The following is a 21,038-nucleotide window of genomic DNA, read 5'->3' on the forward strand; positions in this document are numbered from 1 at the left end:
GACAGGTGGGCGGGGCAGCGAGCGCAATGCACTGTGGTAGTTGGAGGTTTTCTTACTTTGAGCCAGAGAGACCATGAAAACACTCTTTCTGCCTTTTTTCAGGCTAGGATGAACCGATTTCAATTTTTTTTTCACATTTATAATACATTGAATTATTTAATTCATAAAACCTTCATATTCCCACCGGTGAAGTATCTCTTTAAGTTCAACTCGTGACCTTGTTAACTGGTGACCATTAGCCGGATGCGTCGCTTGTTGTCGTGGCTACGCCAGCTGGGACCAGACACGTAGCTGTCCTCGCGAATGCCTCTTTGATCTTTGGTCTGAACTGGGCTTAATGCGACAGTTTTTACCGAAATAAGAACAATGTTTTCTTTCATTGCATCATGTTGACTGTTTCCCCTTGTCACCAAACACCGAAAACCTCAACCCTGTCCCAAATCAAAAAAACAAGTTAACTGGACGTTTCTTATTTGTTGAACTGGTGATGTCATACTAACTTGAAAATGACATCACCTGACAGATTTGAACCCATTACAAACTTCCGTTCCGAATCATCTTTGTGAATGAGGATTGATTTAGCAGCGGTTTCTTGTTTTAATGTAACCCTGCTCTATGAATCATATCCTGAATGTTGTGTATCTGGCATGTATTAGTGAGGACTTCTATTAAGTGTTCAAAAGTCTGATTCGAGCAAATGTACCACTATTTATCAGGAAACTTATACTGTGCCATAAACAATATGCATAATCAATCAATGTACAATGGTAACAATGGACCTCTGCAAATGATTAATCTGGCTTCCAATCGTGGACGTGTTCCATCAATAAACAAAAGTCGAACAAGTCTCTGGACTGCATTCTTTTAATAAGTCAGACAGACCACATCCTTTACTTGGGGACAAACTTTAATTTGCGATGGTTTAAAGGCTACGAGTACAAAGCATAAACAAAAAGTAAGGAGAATATACACTAGTTTGTTGGCGGAGGTGTTTCTGCACGAGGCCTCAACACTACAGGTGTTTACTTCCACAGCTTCTTGATGGACATGTTCTTCTCACTGTCCTTCTGCATCACCTGGGGACAGAGGGTTTGAAAAGGGCTTCAGATCAAAGGGTCACAAGGTACAGCTGATGTTTTGCATAAGAATTGGGTCAAGTATAAACAATTAACGTCAAATTTGACGATTTAAAAAAGGTAACTTACACATTATTGTCAACTAAAGGTCAATAAAATGTACGAGTAGAATTTATCTTGTTGGTAAATATACACTTCTGATGGGCAATGTGGCCTTTTATGAAGACACATGGTGGAACAAAATCTAGAAGGGGGGTGTGTGTGTGTGTGTGTGTGTGTGTGTGTGTGTGTGTGTGTGTGTGTGTGTGTGTGTGTGTGTGTGTGTGTGTGTGTGTGTGTGTGTGTGTGTGTGTGTGTGTGTGTGAGACCTTGGCCACGGCCATCTCAAAGTCCTCCTGGTTGACATGGACTCTTCGTTCTCTCAGGGCGTACATGCCGGACTCTGTGCAAACTCCCTACAACACACACACGTTATCGTCACACACATGTTCTCATCACACCCTGCTGGACGCCAGTTTAACACGTCTGCGACCTAACCAGCTAGAGGTCAACCAGCTGTCTAGTTGCAAGCGCAGTACAACAGGATGAAGAGCTGAGGTCAGCTGCCCTGACCCCCAATACATGAATGAGTGTAAAGATCCACATACGTCTTTCATTTATACCTTAAACAATATTCCACATCATAAATCACGTGTATGCATCACTGATCAGTGGTTAATTTGAACGATCACTCAACTGTGCCCCCTTCCTACGTAAGAGGGGGCGCCGAAACTGACTCGCTCGTTTGGTAACTGTAGGCGGGGTACATACAGAAATGCATATCTCACTCAAAAAATCATGTACAGACCATTTTCAAAGTTTGTATGCGTGTGGGAGCACCAGAGACCCAAAACAACCCAAATCCCAGGTAAAGTGTTGTTTTCATAATATGTCCCATTTAAGTGTTTGACCATTCCAGTCCAAGGCCCAAACGGAATAACCCTTACCCTTACTTAACAATCAAATAGATTTAAACTGCAATGTAATTATTTTTTTATTATTGATACACTTCCCAAAAATCTCTCTTGACTTCTTCCAATTTTCCCCACTGTTTTGCGCATGCTACACAGTAAGGATATTATGCTTTCGCGCTCACGTGACATAGCGGGCATGAGTCGTAACCAATGCGTCGACCGCAGAGGGGTCTGCAACGACGCAGTTCCAACGCAAAGCGACGTAGCAGTAGTCACGTGACTGCGAAGTAGTGTTTTCACAATACTGGATTTCCTAACTTCGATACAATACCTTGAAAGTATCAATGTTCAATACCATTTCAATACCACAGGGAAAATAATAGAAGGATCCTGTGCAAGGGAAATATTCAATTAGGAAACTACTAGGTAAGAGGGCATAACGCTAGAATACCGCATAAGTGGAAAATTACATTTCCACCTGAAATAATGATCAGTTGGTCATTATCAGTTTGTAACCCTGTAGTACTATGAGACACAAACAGGTAGATCTCTTGTACAATTTTGACACCACTCGAAAAACACCACTCGCAAATAATCAATATGGCCACCAGATAGCGCTAAAGGACATGTCTTCAGCGCTATGATTGAAGGCAATTTACCAATTTCCACAGAAACCTTCTCTAGTTATTGATTGTAAACACCAAGTTTAGTGGCAAAAGAGTTTTGGTCGATTTTTGCCAAAGAACGCGATTGAATGACAGGAGGCGGGTCCAGAGACCGCGAGAGATTGACTGGAAGCGGGGCCATGTTGGCGCTGTGTGTCTCGCTATCCGAGAGAGGAGAGCGAGAAAGCGCAGCTGGTATTCTTGTATTGATACTGCAGAAAATTATTGAAACGGTTAAAAAAATCCATTGAAAAATTGATATTTTTGACAGCACCACTCCAAGTATGAATTTACATTTGTAGCAAAGACTCCAGAATGTTTGGCTTCATGGACATTACGCAGAATATTTGAATTATGCTATCTATTGATAATGTAAAACCTTTAAAAAAATTAAGATGAAATTTAATACTTTTAAGGCCTTAATTTTGGAAAATGAAAAGTAATACTTTTTTAATACTTTAAGACTCTGCGATTACCCTGAAGAGGAACTTCCATGGAGCTGACCCCTCTCTGATCCCAGTCTGGGTCTGATCCCTAATCGTGGTCTGATCCCGGTCTGGGTCTGATCCCAGTCTGGGTCTGATCCCAGTCTGGGTCTGATCCCAGTCTGGGTCTGATCCCAGTCTGGGTCTGATCCCAGTCTGTGTCTGATCCCAGTCTGGGTCTGATCCCAGTCTGTGTCTGATCCCAGTCTGTGTCTGATCCCAGTCTCTGTCTGATCCCAGTCTGTGTCTGATCCCAGTCTGTGTCTGATCCCAGTCTGTGTCTGATCCCAGTCTGTGTCTGATCCCTAATCATGGTCTGATCCCTAATCGTGATCCGATCCCTAATCGTGATCCGATCCCTAATCGTGATCCGATCCCTAATCGTGATCCGATCCCTAATCGTGATCCGATCCCTAATCGTGATCCGATCCCGGTCTGGGTCTGATCCCGGTCTGGGTCTGATCCCGGTCTGGGTCTGATCCCGGTCTGGGTCTGATCCCGGTCTGGGTCTGATCCCGGTCTGGGTCTGATCCCGGTCTGGGTCTGATCCCGGTCTGGGTCTGATCCCGGTCTGGGTCTGATCCCGGTCTGGGTCTGATCCCGGTCTGGGTCTGATCCCGGTCTGGGTCTGATCCCGGTCTGGGTCTGATCCCGGTCTGGGTCTGATCCCGGTCTGGGTCTGATCCCAGTCTGGGTCTGATCCCAGTCTGGGTCTGATCCCAGTCTGGGTCTGATCCCAGTCTGGGTCTGATCCCAGTCTGGGTCTGATCCCAGTCTGGGTCTGATCCCAGTCTGGGTCTGATCCCAGTCTGGGTCTGATCCCAGTCTGGGTCCATGTACGTCGTTGGCTCACCTTAACCTCGGCTCCGGACGCTCCGGGCATGAGCTCGGCGATCTTCCTGAGGTTGATGCCCCGGGTCAGGTTCATCTTCCTGGAGTGGATCTTCAGGATGTCAAGACGAGCCTGGGGAGAGGGGGGGAACCATGAGTCACTCAACACCCAATGATGTTAGCGATGGGGAACCCACTGCAGTGTTTCCCACAGACAGAAAGCAATGTGTGGTGCCAGCGGGGGGGGGGGGGGGGGGTGGAATCCTGACGGGGGGGGGGGGGGAGGTTCTATATTAACCTTTTTTGGTAATAGAAAATCAATAGTATAATGTAACAATATGAATGTAATAATAAAATAAAATAATAGTCGTTCAACCAATCAGACCAACGATCGCTTCAATCGCAACAATCGCTTCCCTGTCGCCATTGTGTTATATCAGCCAATAGCGCGCCAGGGGGAAGACAACTGCTTGGTGATTGGTTCCAGTAGAAGCGGATCAGAAACAGAAAGAAATGTATTGCTCTCCAGCCCCTTCTGCAGAGCGAATTCCAATAGCGGCAGAACGGGCAGGGGGTACCCAGTCTAATACCGTAGCCTATCTCAACTATAACCGCATTTCATATTAAATCGCATCGTTTTCTGCGCTACCAAGATTTTCTGTGCTGACTTAGGGTGCGGGATGTTCAATATCAATAACGTTGAGTTCATAACATTATCTTTTCTGAGTTAACAATAATTTTGGGCAGGTGTTTTTGAGCACAGTATATCATACTAGACTTTGGTAAAACGGTCACCGACCGTCTTCTCCGTGCCTTATATCCCGCTGCTTTGTGTTTTCTTTTGATGGGTGCGTTGAGAGGAGGAGCGGGCTGTTTATAAGTGTACCCGCTCACCACTGGCATGAATGCGCACTCGTCTCTTTGTGTGCGTGTTCGTGTGCGTATGTCTGTGTGAACAAGACTGTCAGGGAGAAAGAGAGCTATGAGGAGATGAATGAACGGAATGATATTTATATTTAAAAATCGCAAAAAATAAATAAATAAGCGGAATCAATTTGTGGTGCGCGGTGTTGAATCTGTGGCGCTGCGCCCCACATTGGTCTATGTATGGGAAACACTGATCTGGGGATCCCACCAGGGTTTCCCCAGGTTTGATCAACCCAAATTTAGACTTTTTTAAGACCACTTCAATGAAAATTAAGACCAACATCGCACCCATTAAGCGGTCGTAAAACACCAGTGCATATGTTATTCATGTTTTTTTGGAACATATGAAACATTCATGTCAATACATTAATGAATGTGCCAAAGGATAAGTGTGCACTCACCAATCAAAGAGCCAAACGGAGGGCCTAACTCAAAGCCTAGAGGCCTGATGTCTCTTAAGACCATGTACCCAGAAACGATAATAAAAGATTAAAAAAACAATACACAAAGTGATGGTGTGAAAGTGTAGCTGTATTTTTGGTTTAAATATCAAACTTTCAACACACAATATAAAATATAAACAAACAAACTCTTTTCAAATTGCTGTAGTTTCTCAGCATTCAAATTTCCTCAACCATTTCAATGAATCGTCCACTTGCCTCGTTGACCTCTTTTACTAACTCCTTCGTAATGTAAGGAGCCAGCCCGAACCCTAACCCGTCCACAGACATGGTGACTAATGTATGATAGTAAGCATTATTGGCCCGTAACACTAATATTCGGAAACAACACTGCCTCAAAAGGATATTGGCCTAAGCAACACCAGTAGAGGCTATACTTTTCCCTGAACTTTTAAACGTTGCAAACGTGCAAAAACATAATTATATATTTATGTGGCATTCAGTCCAATGCTTAAAATATATCTATGGCATTCAGTAGGCCAATGCTGTGGTAAAGTGTGTAAAGGTATGACCAAGTGTTTCTTTCTGTTCAATAGATAGAACTTTATCAATCCCCTGTATAAAACAATAATGGCAAAAAAATATATATACAAAACATTAAGACTAGGGTAACGCAATTTAAGACTTTTTAAGACCCCGTGGCTACCCTGCCCACTGATGGGGAGTACATCATGATATGTACACAATGACATGTATGACATGTAAACAATAGCCGAGGCGTAAGTTGGTGTTTGTGGGCAGTGTTATAAGGTGTGTTGGTGGGCGGAACTCACAGCCTCGTTGGGAGGGGGGAACTCGATCTTCCGGTCGATGCGCCCAGGCCGTAGCAGAGCAGAGTCCAGGATGTCGATCCGGTTGGTGGCCATGATGACCTGGAGGAGAAAGGAGGTGGTTACAGACGGACTCCCACCGCCATGGGGACGACACTGGAGCAGACTTTAGTCCAACCACGCTACATCACGGTTAGTCTGGAGAGCAGACTTTAGTCCAACCACGCTACAGGAGCAGACTTTAGTCCAACCACGCTACATCACTGTTGGGCCCAATCTCAATCCTTTGCTACATAGAAAATCTCAACCCTAGCCCTCGCTGTTGCGCGTTCACGCGCCGTGGAGTCATGTCCCAATACTGTTTAAATGTAGCTTAAGGGGTAGGGGGGAGGGCTAACATCCCCTCAAAATTGAGATTTTCGATGGGCACCCTCAAAGCGCTTCAGTTCTGACTTGCTCCCACAATACCTTGCGAGAATGCCCGAGACAATGGCAGCCAGTCTGTCTCTTGTAACATTACCAGGGGTCTGGTTATCTGCTAGGGGGCACAGGGAGGCCATGATGACGTCACAGGGTAGGGTTGTCCCATTTGGTAGGGGACCGTTAAGGGGTAGCAATGAGGGGTAGCAATGAGATTGAGCAATGAGGGTTAGGGTTGAGATGTAGGGTTGAGACAGAGCGAATGAATGAGATTGGGCCTTAGTCTGGAGAGCAGACTTTAGTACAACCACGCTACATCACTTTCTGAAGAGCAGACTTTAGTCCAACCACACTACATCACTGTTAGTCTGGAGAGCAGACTTTAAAAAGAGAGTAAACACACACACTAGAGCTGTCCCAAACGATTATTTTTCAAACGATTATTCTAGCGATTATTTTTTCAATTAGTCGACTAATCTAACGACTAATTTTACCATTAATCCAACGATTATTTTTTCAGTTACCGATTATTTCACATTACTTCATCAATGTAACTTTTCACACAATATGGATATCAAAACATTTGTTGTTAAAATATCAACATTTATTAAACATTTCTTTAACATGCCACTTTTTTGTGCAATAACATTGTGCAAACACGGCACTTAAATTGTGCAAACTGCAAAATAGCGCATTTTGATGCCATATGTAGTATCTAACAAATGAACAAAATAAGTCAATCAGGAGGAATATACCAAATATAAAAATACTGTTCTAGTCCTTCCTCCCTCTCTCATTGTGCAAACTGAAAAATAATGCACTGCCACCTCAGAGACCCAACTTCGAAAAGGATTTATGTAATTTAAATTGTCAACTTGTAGTGTGTGTTTACTACTTAGAACTTGTTGATAGATCGTGGAATTTCGACAGTCAACAGCTAGACTAGAACTACATAACATGACAAAAGTTCTCTTACTACTTAGAACTGGTTGCTAGATCGTGGAATTTCGACAGTCAACAGCTAGACTAGAACTACATAACATGACAAAAGTTCTCTTTTCACCAGAGTATAACATCCGAACCCGACAAAGTCTATTCATAATATTGTAATGACCACGGAAGAGGCATTGAATGAAGTGATTAGATACCTAATAAACCGTTGGAACACGCAAGACCGGTCACCACTATACCACTAGCCTCTGTGCTCCCGCTACTGCCTGCCGCCGCCATTGTTATGAATTCAAACGATTGGCGACTAGCGTTCTGGTGCATATTTACCGCCACGACTGGAGTGAGAGTGGCGGGGGAGTGAAAATTGAAGTCGTAATCGACTTCAATTTTTGAAGTCGATTACGTCGACTAATCGTCCCAGCTCTAACACACATAAATGAGTGCGTGCAGGTGTGTGTGAACCTTGATGTTCTTGGTGGCCTCGAAGCCATCCAGCTGGTTGAGCAGCTCCAGCATGGTCCTTTGCACCTCGCTGTCTCCCCCCGAGCCGCCCTCCAGACGCGACGAGCCGATGGAGTCGATCTCGTCCATGAAGATGATGGAGGGGGCGTGCTCGCGGGCCATGACGAAGAGCTCTCGCACCATGCGGGCGCCTGGGAGGAGAAACACAAGGGTTAACATCCTCTGGAAAGAGGATTCTGTCAGAATAATCTGAATATCTTGTTAGAGAATATGGCGACTGGTGGGCAGGAGTCTGAATGTCTTTGAGGTTTAAATTGTGACCAGATGTCTGGAGATACACATTAATAACTCCAACTATTTGTAATAAACCAGGTGCTTGACATCACACCACCCCTCACCCTCTCCGATGAACTTCTGGACCAGCTCCGAGCCCGACACCCTGATGAAGGTGCAGTCCGTGTGGTGGGCCACGGCTCTGGCCAGCAGGGTCTTCCCTGTGCCAGGAGGGCCGTACAGAAGCACTCCCTGGGGTCGAGGAAGAGACACGCATGACGTTATGCTGTGGTCTAGCGGGGGGCCATAGCGGTAGCCCGTAGCAGCGCTATGACCAAGTGATGCATGACTATATGGGATGGCTCGCACCTAGAGGGTGTTTCGCATCCATACCACCAAGACTAGAAGTAGCCGAGTTATTTAGCTGTCGTTAAGCTAAATAACGGTAATTAAGCCCTCATAATATTACAAAATGTAACGGTTATTTAGCTGCCAGTCCCGCCCAGCTCTAGTGACACGATGAAATAGAAAGTTACTGTATTAACTTCTCAGTCCCACCCAGCTCTAGTAACACTATGAAACGGTCAGTTATTAAGCTGTCGGTTCCCCCCAGCTCTAGTAACACTATGAAACGGTCAGTTATTAAGCTGTCAGTTCCCCCCAGCTCTAGTAACACTATGAAACGGTCAGTTATTAAGCTGCCAGTTCCCCCAGCTCTAGTAACACTATGAAACGGTCAGTTATTAAGCTGTCAGTTCCCCCCAGCTCTAGTAACACTATGAAACGGTCAGTTATTAAGCTGTCAGTTCCCCCCAGCTCTAGTAACACTATGAAACGGTCAGTTATTAAGCTGTCAGTTCCCCCCAGCTCTAGTAACACTATGAAACGGTCAGTTATTAAGCTGCCAGTTCCCCCCAGCTCTAGTAACACTATGAAACGGTCAGTTATTAAGCTGTCAGTTCCCCCCAGCTCTAGTAACACTATGAAACGGTCAGTTATTAAGCTGTCAGTTCCCCCCAGCTCTAGTAACACTATGAAACGGTCAGTTATTAAGCTGTCAGTTCCCCCCAGCTCTAGTAACACTATGAAACGGTCAGTTATTAAGCTGTCAGTTCCCCCCAGCCCCTGAGGTTTTTTCCTGCTTCGTTTCACCGACCTTGGGCTGTGCGATGCCGAGCGCCTCGAAGAGCTCAGGATGCTTGACCGGCAGCTCGATCACTTCCTTGATCTCCTTGATCTGCTTGTCCAGGCCCCCGATCATCTCGTAGGTGGAGTCCGGCACCTTCTCCACCATCATCAGGGACACCAGGGGGTCTACCTTGTTTGGCAGGATCTTGTGCAGGGTGTAGCTGTCGTTACGCAGTGCCACGCGGCAGTTAGGGGTCACCTGGGCAAAGGGGGGTCCATTAGGAACTACTGATGCGTTTAAAGGAAATCTAGGAATAATACAAACTAGGGATGGACCGGTACATCATCCGAACCGTTTGGGTCGCTGTGTCTGAGGATGTGTTGTCGCTGTCCAAGCAGGGCTCAAGAAGACTAACTTTTTTTATTTGGTTGCACCCTTAAAGAATTGGTTTCCCATTTTCTTTCGCCGATTCTTAGGCCCCGTCCACACGGAGCCGATTTTTGGGTGAAACCGCACAAGTCTTGTGGGTTTCGGTCGACCGTCCAGACGGAGCCGGCGGATCCGGAGCCCGAAACCGCACATTTCTGAAACCACCCTCGGAGGTGGTTTCAAAACTATCCGGACCTATGCGGTTTCGTTCTAGGATTCGTGTGGACGCCTGAAACGCAAACGATGACGTCATTAGCCCCCCACCAGCTGGTTGACGTCAGAGTTGCGTTGAATTGATAAATGTAATTATTAAATGTACATTAAAAAGTACTTCTGCTCAATTTAAAAGGTTGAATCTCCTCGTAACTGAATGTTTGTATAGAGCGCGCAGGCTGTATGCGCGCCACTTTTTTCTGTGGAGAACCAGCGCCTTAATCATTTACTACAGCGTTTCTACAGCTCGATGTGGTTTCTCAATGACTCCCCTTTACGGGGATATTCCTGAACCGCATAAAACGAATCGTGTACGCCCGTTTCGGCTCCGTCATGCCATGTCATGTACCATCCAGCTGTCGTTTTAAAAAATTCACTCAATTAAAAACATTCTCAAATGCTTTTGCCGCTGCTCCTTTTTTCTTCTACATCGAACGTCTGGACATCTGTCCTCACCAACCAACTATTCCACTCCACCTCCTCCGTTCCTTCATCTACAATAGAGCATTTCCTAGTATGCGGCCACGCTAGAACTTCCAGCCCTGCTCCAAACCGGGGCCCATATGGCAGCACCGTCACCTCTTAAAACACAGGACAGGACCTAACCGGGGCCCATATGGCAGCACCATCACCTCTTAAAACACAGGACAGGACCTAACCGGGGCCCATATGGCAGCACCGTCACCTCTTAAAACACAGGACAGGACCTAACCGGGGCCCATATGGCAGCACCGTCACCTCTTAAAACACAGGACAGGACCTAACCGGGGCCCATATGGCAGCACCATCACCTCTTAAAACACAGGACAGGACCTAACCGGGGCCCATATGGCAGCACCATCACCTCTTAAAACACAGGACAGGACCTAACCGGGGCCCATATGGCAGCACCGTCACCTCTTAAAACAAAGGACAGGACCTAACCGGGGCCCATATGGCAGCACCGTCACCTCTTAAAACACAGGACAGGACCTAACCGGGGCCCATATGGCAGCACCATCACCTCTTAAAACAAAGGACAGGACCTAACCGGGGCCCATATGGCAGCACCGTCACCTCTTAAAACACAGGACAGGACCTAACCGGGGCCCATATGGCAGCACCGTCACCTCTTAAAACACAGGACAGGACCTAACCGGGGCCCATATGGCAGCACCGTCACCTCTTAAAACACAGGACAGGACCTAACCGGGGCCCATATGGCAGCACCGTCACCTCTTAAAACACAGGACAGGACCTAACCGGGGCCCATATGGCAGCACCGTCACCTCTTAAAACACAGGACAGGACCTAACCGGGGCCCATATGGCAGCACCGTCACCTCTTAAAACAAAGGACAGGACCTAACCGGGGCCCATATGGCAGCACCATCACCTCTTTGAACACAGGACAGGACCTAGTCACTGCTGCGGTTCTGTGGTTCAACACCGGTATTAAACCAATCAGACTGCTGCAGCGATGACATGTCTTCATCGGGACAGCTCTATTTTAAAGTCAATAAAGCACACATACACACACACACACACACACAGCAGAGTTCCCGTTGTCCGGTAATTACCGGTCTTTGACCGGAAAAAAATGAGGAGGACCGAAAATTCTAAATGTCTCCGGTCAGAATGACTGATTGGAAATAAGGCCCCGTCCACACGGAACCGAAACGGGCGAAAACGATCCGGTTTTGTTTTATGTGGAATATTCAAGGCGCTGGTTCTCCACAGAAAAAAGTGGAGCGCATCAACCCTGCAGGCATACAGCATGCGCTCTGTATACAAACATTCAGTCACGAGGAGATTCAACCTCTTATATTGAGCAGAAATACTTTTGAATGTGTTCATTTGAATTGTGTTTAAATATGCTACAGTGGTCATTTGTTTAGCCAATTCATGTAAAACAATGAGGGTTTTGATTGTAGCGTAGCCTGTGTGATAAAATAAATAAATTGTTACATTTCATTCGCTTTTAGTTCTTTCTGACCAATCGCATTTGAAGGCCCACCTGGGTTGTACCCCTTCGGGAGGGGCCACTCAGTTACTCCCCTCTAGACAAACACGCACACACTTTTAAGGAGTTTTTCAGCCACTCCGTATCCTTGCTTGCCCCAACAAGTGTGTGCGCCGTGCTTGTTGTTTTGTTTCCGGTGTAGCTAGATCTGGTATGGTGTTGTAGTTTTTCTAACGTGACTAGATGATGCTAGACAGCAGGTGAAAAAAATTACACATATATATATATATATATATATATATATATATATATATATATATATATATATATATATATATATCACCAGAAACGTACCGAACCGGACCAAAAACAGTGACCCAAAAATCGTGATATCAACTGAACCGGAATACAAAATATATTTTGTAGCTACTCCACATTTGTTCTTGTTTTCAGCCTAACTTGTACGTCACATTAGATTAAATCGTTCAACTAAATGTAAATAAAAACCACAGCTACATTCCAGAAAGATCCACACAAGAACAGCTCTTACATCATTGATGTCAATGTTCTTGTCCACATCCACAACAAACTTGCCCTCTGGGTGCACCTGCCGGGGGGAAAAGAGAGGAAAGTTAATACCCGATAGTCCTCTCCCTAGAACCAAACCACATGGTTACAGATGGTTGAAAGCTGATGCAATAAATTGCAGACATTCTACTTGAAATAGATTACAAAGCCAACCAGTATTTAATGGACTAAATCGACATATTTACACATTACACACAGTGTTGGGAACGTTACTTTAAAAAAGTAATTAGTTAGTTACTCACTGCTTATTCCAAAAAGAAACTGAGTTTGTAACTGAATTACCTCTATAATGAAAGTAACACTTAGTTACTAACCAGGGAAAGTAACTATTTGCGTTACTGAAAAAAAGGTTAAGAATTTGCATTTTTCTGAGCAGTTTTCACTTGGCCTTAATGTGTTAAATGGTTGAACTCCCCATTCAAGGCCCTGACATACTTCCAACTTAAAAGATATTTGATTGGTTGGAAAGGCTTTGGAACATATGCCAAACATATTTGGTGTGTGCGCGTGTGTGGCACGTATGTCCTAGCTTGTGTGTAAATATACACAAGCTGTAAAAACACACTAGCTACCATAAACATGACTTTGCCTTAGCCAATCATAATCACTTATCTCGTTGTTAACCCGCCCGGTCTCCAGCCAGGAATTACGCAGTTTATTCTATCAATTCATAGTAAAGAACTGCATTTAACGTACAGTAACAGTAACGGCACTGTAACGACGGAAACAGTTATTAGATCGATTATCCCATTACTGAAAAAATAACGCCGCTACCAAAGGTTGTTCTTTTAAACGGCGTTATTACAAACACTGCTCACACATAGTCATGCTTTAGATGATAAAAAAATATGTGAGGGATGGATCCTTACCTTGACGAGCACTTTCTTTTTGTCCATGGCACGGACCACCTCTCCAACGTATGAGCCCTGCTCCTGCAGCAGCTGCAGCTCCTCGCGCAGCAAACGCACTGTAACACAGCACGCAAAACCCTTAGCCTAGCGCAGCAAACGCATTGTAACACAGCACGCAAAACCCTTAGCCTAGCGCAGAAAACAAACTAACACAGCAGGCCAAACCCTTAGCCTAGCGCAGAAAACAACCTAATACAGCAGGCAAAACCCTTAGCCTAGCGCAGCAAACACACTGTAACACAGCGTAGGGCTGATCGATTAATCGAATTGTTATCGCGATTTCAGCATCAAACGATCACAATATTAACGTAAAAGTTTTTTCCGACAGAACAGCTGGATACATATCTGTATATTATCGTGGCCCTCTTTATCATGGCGTGGCGGGTCGCCACGGTACAAATGCTAATGAGCCGACACGCGCACACTAGGGCTGGCCCGAATTATTCGAATATTCGAATACTCGTTCGGAAAATTTGTATTCGAAGCTTAAATCAGTATTCGGAGCTTGTTTTTTTTCCACGTACGTGACGTTACTAGAGCGAGGGAGGCAAACTATAAGCGTCAGCGACACCAAGCAGAGAAGCGAGAGAGGTGGAGGAAGAATAGATATCTTGTTTCCCTTTACTTTATAACACAACATTAGCGGGATCTCTGGAGGAAAAGTAATACTTAAAACCTTAGCTTAGTTGTTTGTTTACGTTCGCTGTACAGCGCCGCGCCAATCAACTGTGACTGGCTTGCTGCAGAGCGTGAGCGTCTTGGGAATACCCGGTCAATATAATGGATATAATATGGACCCATAAGACAATCAATATTCGTTATTTGTTATGGATTTATTGTACAAATTCCCTGAAAAGATGCACGTTCCAGGATGAATTGAAAAGCTCCCGTAAGGGCTGAGATGGCAGAGAACAGCTGATTTGGAACGGAGCAACAGCTGTTCGCTTTCATGGGGAAAAACTAAGGAACTTCAACCTACTTAGGCCTACTAATTAACGTTTAAATGCTATTAAATCTTCAACAAAATATGCAGATACTGTCAAAATCGGTTCCAGGGAGTATATAGGGATTATTAATGTTGTTTTTGATGGTGTTTTTGTCTGGAACGAGTATTCGAATATTCGCTCGGAAAAACCAACGAGTATTCGAAGGCTGAAAAATGGCATTCGGGCCAGCCCTAGCGCACACGCACGGCTACGCAACCTGAGCTGGATGACGTATAGTCCATGCGACGACCATGGACATAATAAAGGCGACGAGCCTTCTTTCCCATTAAACGGTAAACATGGCGTCAAGCAGTTCAACTGTTGGTTCACGTTGGTCCCATAGAGAAGTCGAGTGTATGTTAGCCATTTGGGCAGACGATAAGCAACAGACTCAGCAAAGTGCGAACTGTGATCTCTGTGTTGTTGTCCATTGTTGTTAAAACTCTAGTGTGCTCGTGGACTCGTGAAACGTCATCAGTCGTTGCCCGAGCACTGTTCCAATTCGAAGCACGCATCAAGCGAGTACTGTCGTAAAACCCGGAAGTGTTCTTGATGCGTGCTCGATCACGCCGTTTCACCGAACATGCATCGGAGGTGGCTCGTGTGTGCTTGCAATCGCTATAAATCCCAGGATGCATTTCGCACTCGCAGCAGTACGATGGCGGACAATATGGAGAAGACGCACAACTGTAGCTTAAGTTACTCTTAACTTATATATATATTTATATAATATAATAATAATAATATATAAATATCTATAAAGTCGTGTGTGTATAGCTTATACACATGGCAGGACACGCATATCTTTTCAATTTTTATTCATTCAGAATATTTACATACTATTTGAAAATGAAAGGGGCTGGGATTTTGTTTTATATCATTTGTTTATATTGTTCAGTAGTAGTATATGCCTAAATGAGGCCGTAGCACAGTTAACGGACGAGCAGAGGTGGTGACGTCATCGAGTCCGCTGCTGTTCCAATTGCAGGTACGTACTCGCAAGTCTGTGCTTGAAGTACGGACTTGCCAAGTACGTGCTTGCAAGTCATCGAGTCCGTAGTACGCGTGCTAGGAATTGAGAAACGGCTTCTGACTGGCGGCAGACTTTATTATGGTCCATGCAGCGGACGCTTGGTGATGACGTGTTACGACGTGATGACGCATGTACAAGAGCCTACCGTGGCCAGGCCGCAGTTGCGACGGCCAACGGCCACGGCCAGATGGGCTAGTGTGAGTGCAGGCCAGAGAAAAATGGGGCCAGTTGAGCACGGTTAGGTGTGAATACGGCCAAGGCCAGATGGCCTAGTGTGAGTGCACCCTAACAGAAAATCAATACATTGAAGTATCTGGCAATGTAAAGTATGGCATCAGACAAACTAATTTCCCTTTCTCTAAAAAAGACGTGTCCTACAAATTTGGGCATCACGTGAGACAGTATCTTCATGTAGACACAATACCATTTGCAGACCATAATAGGGGTGTGCATGGGTACACGTGTAACCGGTTAGTAAATCATAAACGTTTAGGAAAAATCTGTAAACGAAAACCGTAAAAAATAAAATAATAATCACCACACCATTGTTTCAATGGGAATCGCAACGGCCCATACTTTCAACATAAAGTTCACATATTTAGAATTCGAAATACGTCCCAGCATTTATACCACAGATACTATAGGGTCTATAGCATATAACCGCGTTTTCTGATTAGTTTAATGTAACAGTAAGCGGACAACATCCTAATTAACACCGCAACTGCAAATTAACCACACAGAGATAACCATTCATTCTGCTCGCACATCCGCCGTGTTAATAAACAAATAATCCCCCTATAGTGCGACTGCGGTCCACTTTAAAAAAAAAAAAAACAGTTAACCGTGTACACGAAAAAAAAAGCGGTTGTGTAACCGTTGACAATTTTTTGTAACAGTTCACACCCCTAGACCATAAAGGCTCTTTTTGATTATTCGCACCGCCTTAAGAACGCTGCGTTACAAACTATTTGGAGTTTCAGCAGTATGACATACCTTTAGCGTTGAGCTCATTTCTCTGTGCCTGCAGACGCCTCAGATTCTGGCTCTTGTCGTTCACAGTCAACTGGATTGACAGCGAGGATTACCGTTAAAATGGATATTTGAGTGAACACGTCAAATAATTCACACAAGAGAAGGGATACAAATACATTTCACGCGTCACTCACCTGGAGTTCTTCTATTTTGGACAGGTAATATTGTCGGAGGCCGGACCCTCCTTTGCAGTCTCCCGTTTCCATCTGCCAGAAGTGAAAAAAGGCAATAATGAAGGAGCAGATTAAGACCCCCCAAACTCCTCATCTCTGAACAGTAACGCTTCCGGCACTCGCATTGGAAATCAGAAAACTAGTTTGGATTATAGGTTCACTTTTATAAATAGCGATAGTGATGTGATTTGGTACTAAAGTGATAGTGATGTGGACTTGTATAGATAGCGATGTAGACTTGTATAAATAATGATAGTGATGTAGACTTGTATAGTGATGTAGACTTCTATAAATATCGATAGTGATGAAGGCTTGTATAAATAACGAAAGTGATGATGGCTTGTATAAATAATGAAAGTGATGCAGACGGTAGTATAAATAGTGGTAGTCATGTATACTTGGTATAGTGATGTATACTTGGTATAAATAGGGATAGTGATGTATACTTGGTATAAATAGGGATAGTGATGTATACTTGGTATAAAATGTGATAGTGATGTATACTTGGTATAAAATGTGATAGTGATGTATTCATGTAGTAAAGTGATAGTGATGTATTCTTGGTATAGTCAGTGATGTAGAATTGTATAAAAGTGATAGTGATGTATACTTGTTGGTACAATGAATTGAGATCACGTCATACGTGGAAGACGGGTTGTTTTTGGACAGCAGGACCAACCATACTCACCCACACACATATTGTGTACACTCAATACGTTTAATTTCTAAAAGGTTTCTAAAGGTTGATCTGTAAAGCAGAAACATGACCAGTGGCTCTGAGGTGTTAGCCTGTGTTGACACTAGCCTGATAGCTACCATGATACAGCAAACAGCGTAGAGCTGCCTTCATTAACCCTATTAACACACAGTCCGTCCCGTAACGCCAAGTCTGCCGCCTCCTGTGTAACGCTACATGTCTGGCCTGGCTTGGAGAAAAATCAGCAAGGATGATGCATTTTAAATAAAATAAAGACGCTTACATGATCAACTCCGTCCACGTCCATCTTCATCTTGAAGGTTCTACTTCCGCCGCAGACCCGCACATCCGCTTTATCCTTCCGATGACATCCTTTGACTGTTGCCCACGGCGCCCCCTACAGGCGGTGATACCCTTCACGTTCTCAGATGGGTCTCACACCCACCCACAGACCCATAGTATTACAGTATATATGCATACTATATAATAGTAATTTTTTTTATAGAAGTGTATAATTGTAGTGTATTGATTAACCAAGATTAATCCAATGCATTAGGTGCAGAATGCAATGTGTACAGCATGCAATTACAGTAAAGCCTTTGTTAGTTGTAACGAGAATCAGATACAGGTTTGACCAGTCTAGCTAAAACTGTCCTCTGAAACCTCCAAAAACAGCTAGTCTGGGCATGAATACTGCCACATGAAAGCCTATTATATTACAAGTAGCACATAGAAACAGTGTTAGACGGTAATGTTTTTTAGTGGTTAAACATTGAATCTTTATAACGCCAGGTAGTACACTAATAGGGTGAGAATACACTTCAGAAAGCAACATAAATGAGAAATAGATTAAAAATAAAGTAGGAAAAACCTAAGAAAATAACCACAAAAGTATCGTCATTAATATCTTCATCATCCCTATTTTACATCTATTAACGTTTTGGAATTGCACCAACAAAATATCCTGCAAAGTTACCTGCGAAAGAAAACAGTATAGCCTATATAAGTCAATTTCATAATAATTTGTGACAGAATCTTCTGCTTGGATATTTTATTAAAATATATCAAAAAGGTATAAAAAGATAATATGGTTCATTTGATGAACCATAAAACACGCAAACATTTCTCATTAACATTTATATGAAAAATAAAGAACTTAAACAGCATCACTTCACAAAGTCCAAACGGTTTCATTAGAACAGTTTTAGACAGTGCTACAACATGGACTGTTTAGACCCATCCAAGGGTCCGGCTAGCTTCACAATTCCTTCCCCAAACATAGAACGATTCCAAAACACGGCGAACCACGGATCGAGATGGTTCATTACTACAATGTGATTGCATTTACATTCCTGTGTAATCAAAAGCGGTTCCACCTCAGGGGATACGACTCAAGCGTTACAGCTTCCAGGAAGCCCCCCAGACTTAGCCTAGCATGAACTCCCTTTCCTGGCTTGGAGACATGGACACTCAACACAACACACTGGAACAGCACGGCAACATTCAAGTGGTACAAAAAAATCTCAACCCCTCCACTCTATTGAGTCAGAACAGCTGGACACAAGTGGACCCCCCTAAAAACAGATTTTCACAAAGAATACAAAAGAACAAGACCCTCCATAGATGCCTTTGAATATTGTTGCATATTGCATTACAGAGTTGTTAAGAAATAAAAAAATCAGTAGATAAACCAAACTGTTTAACCAATCACAAACATGTACATAACATTGCAATAAAATGGATATATCTGATATAAACACCAATTTCATCCCACCCGCTCACTCACTGATATGACAAAATGTTGGCTTGGATTTCCCTCTGCAGAGTATGGCTTTTCCAAAGTAGGACCAACACAAGACAACTGTTGCTGATCGCACACGCACAAAAATAGCAGGAAAGGAAGCACCACTGCCTCAGCACACCGTACCACAGACATATGAGACAAGGCCAAGTCGGCCTGAACCTGGCTTAGGTTCAACATTAAAAAGTGAATAAAGCATGTCAAACTATTTTTTATATATTTCATATATAATATCACAGAATGGCCCCCAAAAAGTATGTGGTCAAATTATTATCATGGGACTAGAAACCATGGCAACGGGCGAGATAACCACGGAAACGCTGCTGGCCCTTGGTTCCACAAGATAATCGTATAAAACGTGAGCTTGTTTGGCAATTTAAAGCAAAAATCGGATTAAGGATTACACAAAAGAACAAATCTAGCAGAAACACTGAACGTGTGGAAATCCCAAAAAGAGGAAGTGAAGGCCTGAGAAATCTAGAACGCTGGATCGGCCATGTGCTCAAGTGAGCCGAATGCCCAACACTTGCTCCAGCTCCTGCCTCCGCTGCTGCACCTGAAACCGAAGATGGAGTCAAGATCCACAGAGTCTAGATTCAAACACAGTTTAGATGATTTATCTTTATCTTCATGATAAAGAGGGCCACGATTTTTCATCATCACCATCAGAAGGCCACATGACCACACACTTCAACTAATCGGATATGATAGAAGCTACAAAATAATTCTAAATAACAAAATATTTGTATAAATATATGCCTGTAGCCACGTGAGTGGTAGTATTTCTTCCAGTACAAATGGCTCATATACATCATTCAATGATGGCACAAAACTGAAAAACAGTGGCCCAAAATTAAGTCATAAATCATATATTCAGTGCAGTTGTAGTAGTTTTAGTGGTGACTCAAAGGACAATTCCGGTATTTTTAACATTGAGCCCCCTTTCTGGTTTGTCTAGGATGAAATAGAGTGGTTAACACAAAAAAAAATTATAGTGGTCCTGTCTCCAGTATTTGGCTAATTTCAAATCGCCCCTGCCTGCTTCACAATGGCTGGCTATGGGCCTTCACAAACACCCCTTAACCTTAGTTTTCAGAATCGTGAAACTCATGGAGTGGTTAGTGGTGTTCGTTGATGTTCCTCATCAAGGATCGTAGCGAAATACAGTTTGTCGTGTTTTATTTGGTAAAATCGGCATTTCGTAAATGAAACCGGACCGGAAAGGGAAAGGGGGGTTGGTTGTAGTCTTCATTCGGTTCTAGCCCTACTGTTGATACGGAGAACCAAGGGAAAAGACTACAACCACCCCCCTTTCCGCTTCCGGTCGGGTGACGTATGGAACATTGAACACACAGGACTGACAACGGCTTTCCGATTTCCGCATAACGAACGGCCATTGCAACATTGCTCACTGATGATCAACTTTTAGCGTCAATCTATATATATATATTTAAGCGTTTGTATGCATAGACATCCTATAGCACACACACACACACACACACACACACACACACACACACACACACATATGCTATTGGAAGTCTATGTTTAAATCCTTTAATTATACCGTGTGATATACCTACTATGTAACTAACGCGGTTATATGCTATAGACCCTAGACCTAGAGTATCTGTGGTATAAAGGCTGCGACGAATTTAGAATTATAAATATGTACAATGTATCCTTTAAATATGTCCATGGAACAGATGGCCAATGTGAATAATAGATACGTGTGGACCGCTGAAGAGGTAACACTTTTCCTTGCTATCATCGTAGAAAAAAACATTACAGCTATTATAGATGGAAAACAACAACGCAATTCCACTATATA

General features: G+C 43.7%; 2 protein-coding genes across 4 annotated transcripts in view; both read right to left on the minus strand.

Annotated features, from left to right (window-relative positions):
- Positions 1–889: 889 nt before the first annotated feature.
- Positions 890–17,786, minus strand: psmc5 (proteasome 26S subunit, ATPase 5). 2 transcript variants are annotated; one of them, XM_060036825.1, is made up of 12 exons: positions 17,690–17,784; positions 16,671–16,742; positions 16,498–16,567; positions 13,444–13,541; positions 12,537–12,593; positions 9,431–9,661; positions 8,400–8,526; positions 8,002–8,192; positions 6,172–6,270; positions 4,033–4,143; positions 1,445–1,531; positions 890–1,076 (listed from the first exon to the last, which is right to left on the minus strand). In XM_060036825.1, the coding sequence occupies exons 1-12, from the start codon at positions 17,717–17,719 to the stop codon at positions 1,023–1,025; spliced, it is 1,227 nt and encodes a 408-aa protein (XP_059892808.1). In that variant the 5' UTR covers positions 17,720–17,784; the 3' UTR covers positions 890–1,022. The 2 variants fall into 2 exon arrangements, with proteins under 2 accessions (XP_059892808.1, XP_059892809.1); XM_060036826.1 differs by lacking the exon at positions 12,537–12,593 and having other exon boundaries at positions 17,690–17,786.
- A 662-nt stretch (positions 17,787–18,448) lies between these two features.
- The window catches only part of smarcd2 (SWI/SNF related, matrix associated, actin dependent regulator of chromatin, subfamily d, member 2), a 50,265-nt gene continuing 47,675 nt past the window's right edge, over positions 18,449–21,038 (minus strand). For both annotated transcript variants that reach the window (XM_060036815.1, XM_060036816.1), the window contains exon 13: positions 18,449–19,763. Coding sequence is in view for 1 of the 2 variants with exons in the window: in XM_060036816.1 (XP_059892799.1) it covers positions 19,710–19,763 (54 nt within the window). In the remaining variant the exon portion in view is untranslated. The remainder of the gene's footprint in view (positions 19,764–21,038) is intronic.

This window comes from Gadus macrocephalus, chromosome 18 (assembly GCF_031168955.1).
Source record: "Gadus macrocephalus chromosome 18, ASM3116895v1".
NCBI lineage: Eukaryota > Metazoa > Chordata > Actinopteri > Gadiformes > Gadidae > Gadus > Gadus macrocephalus.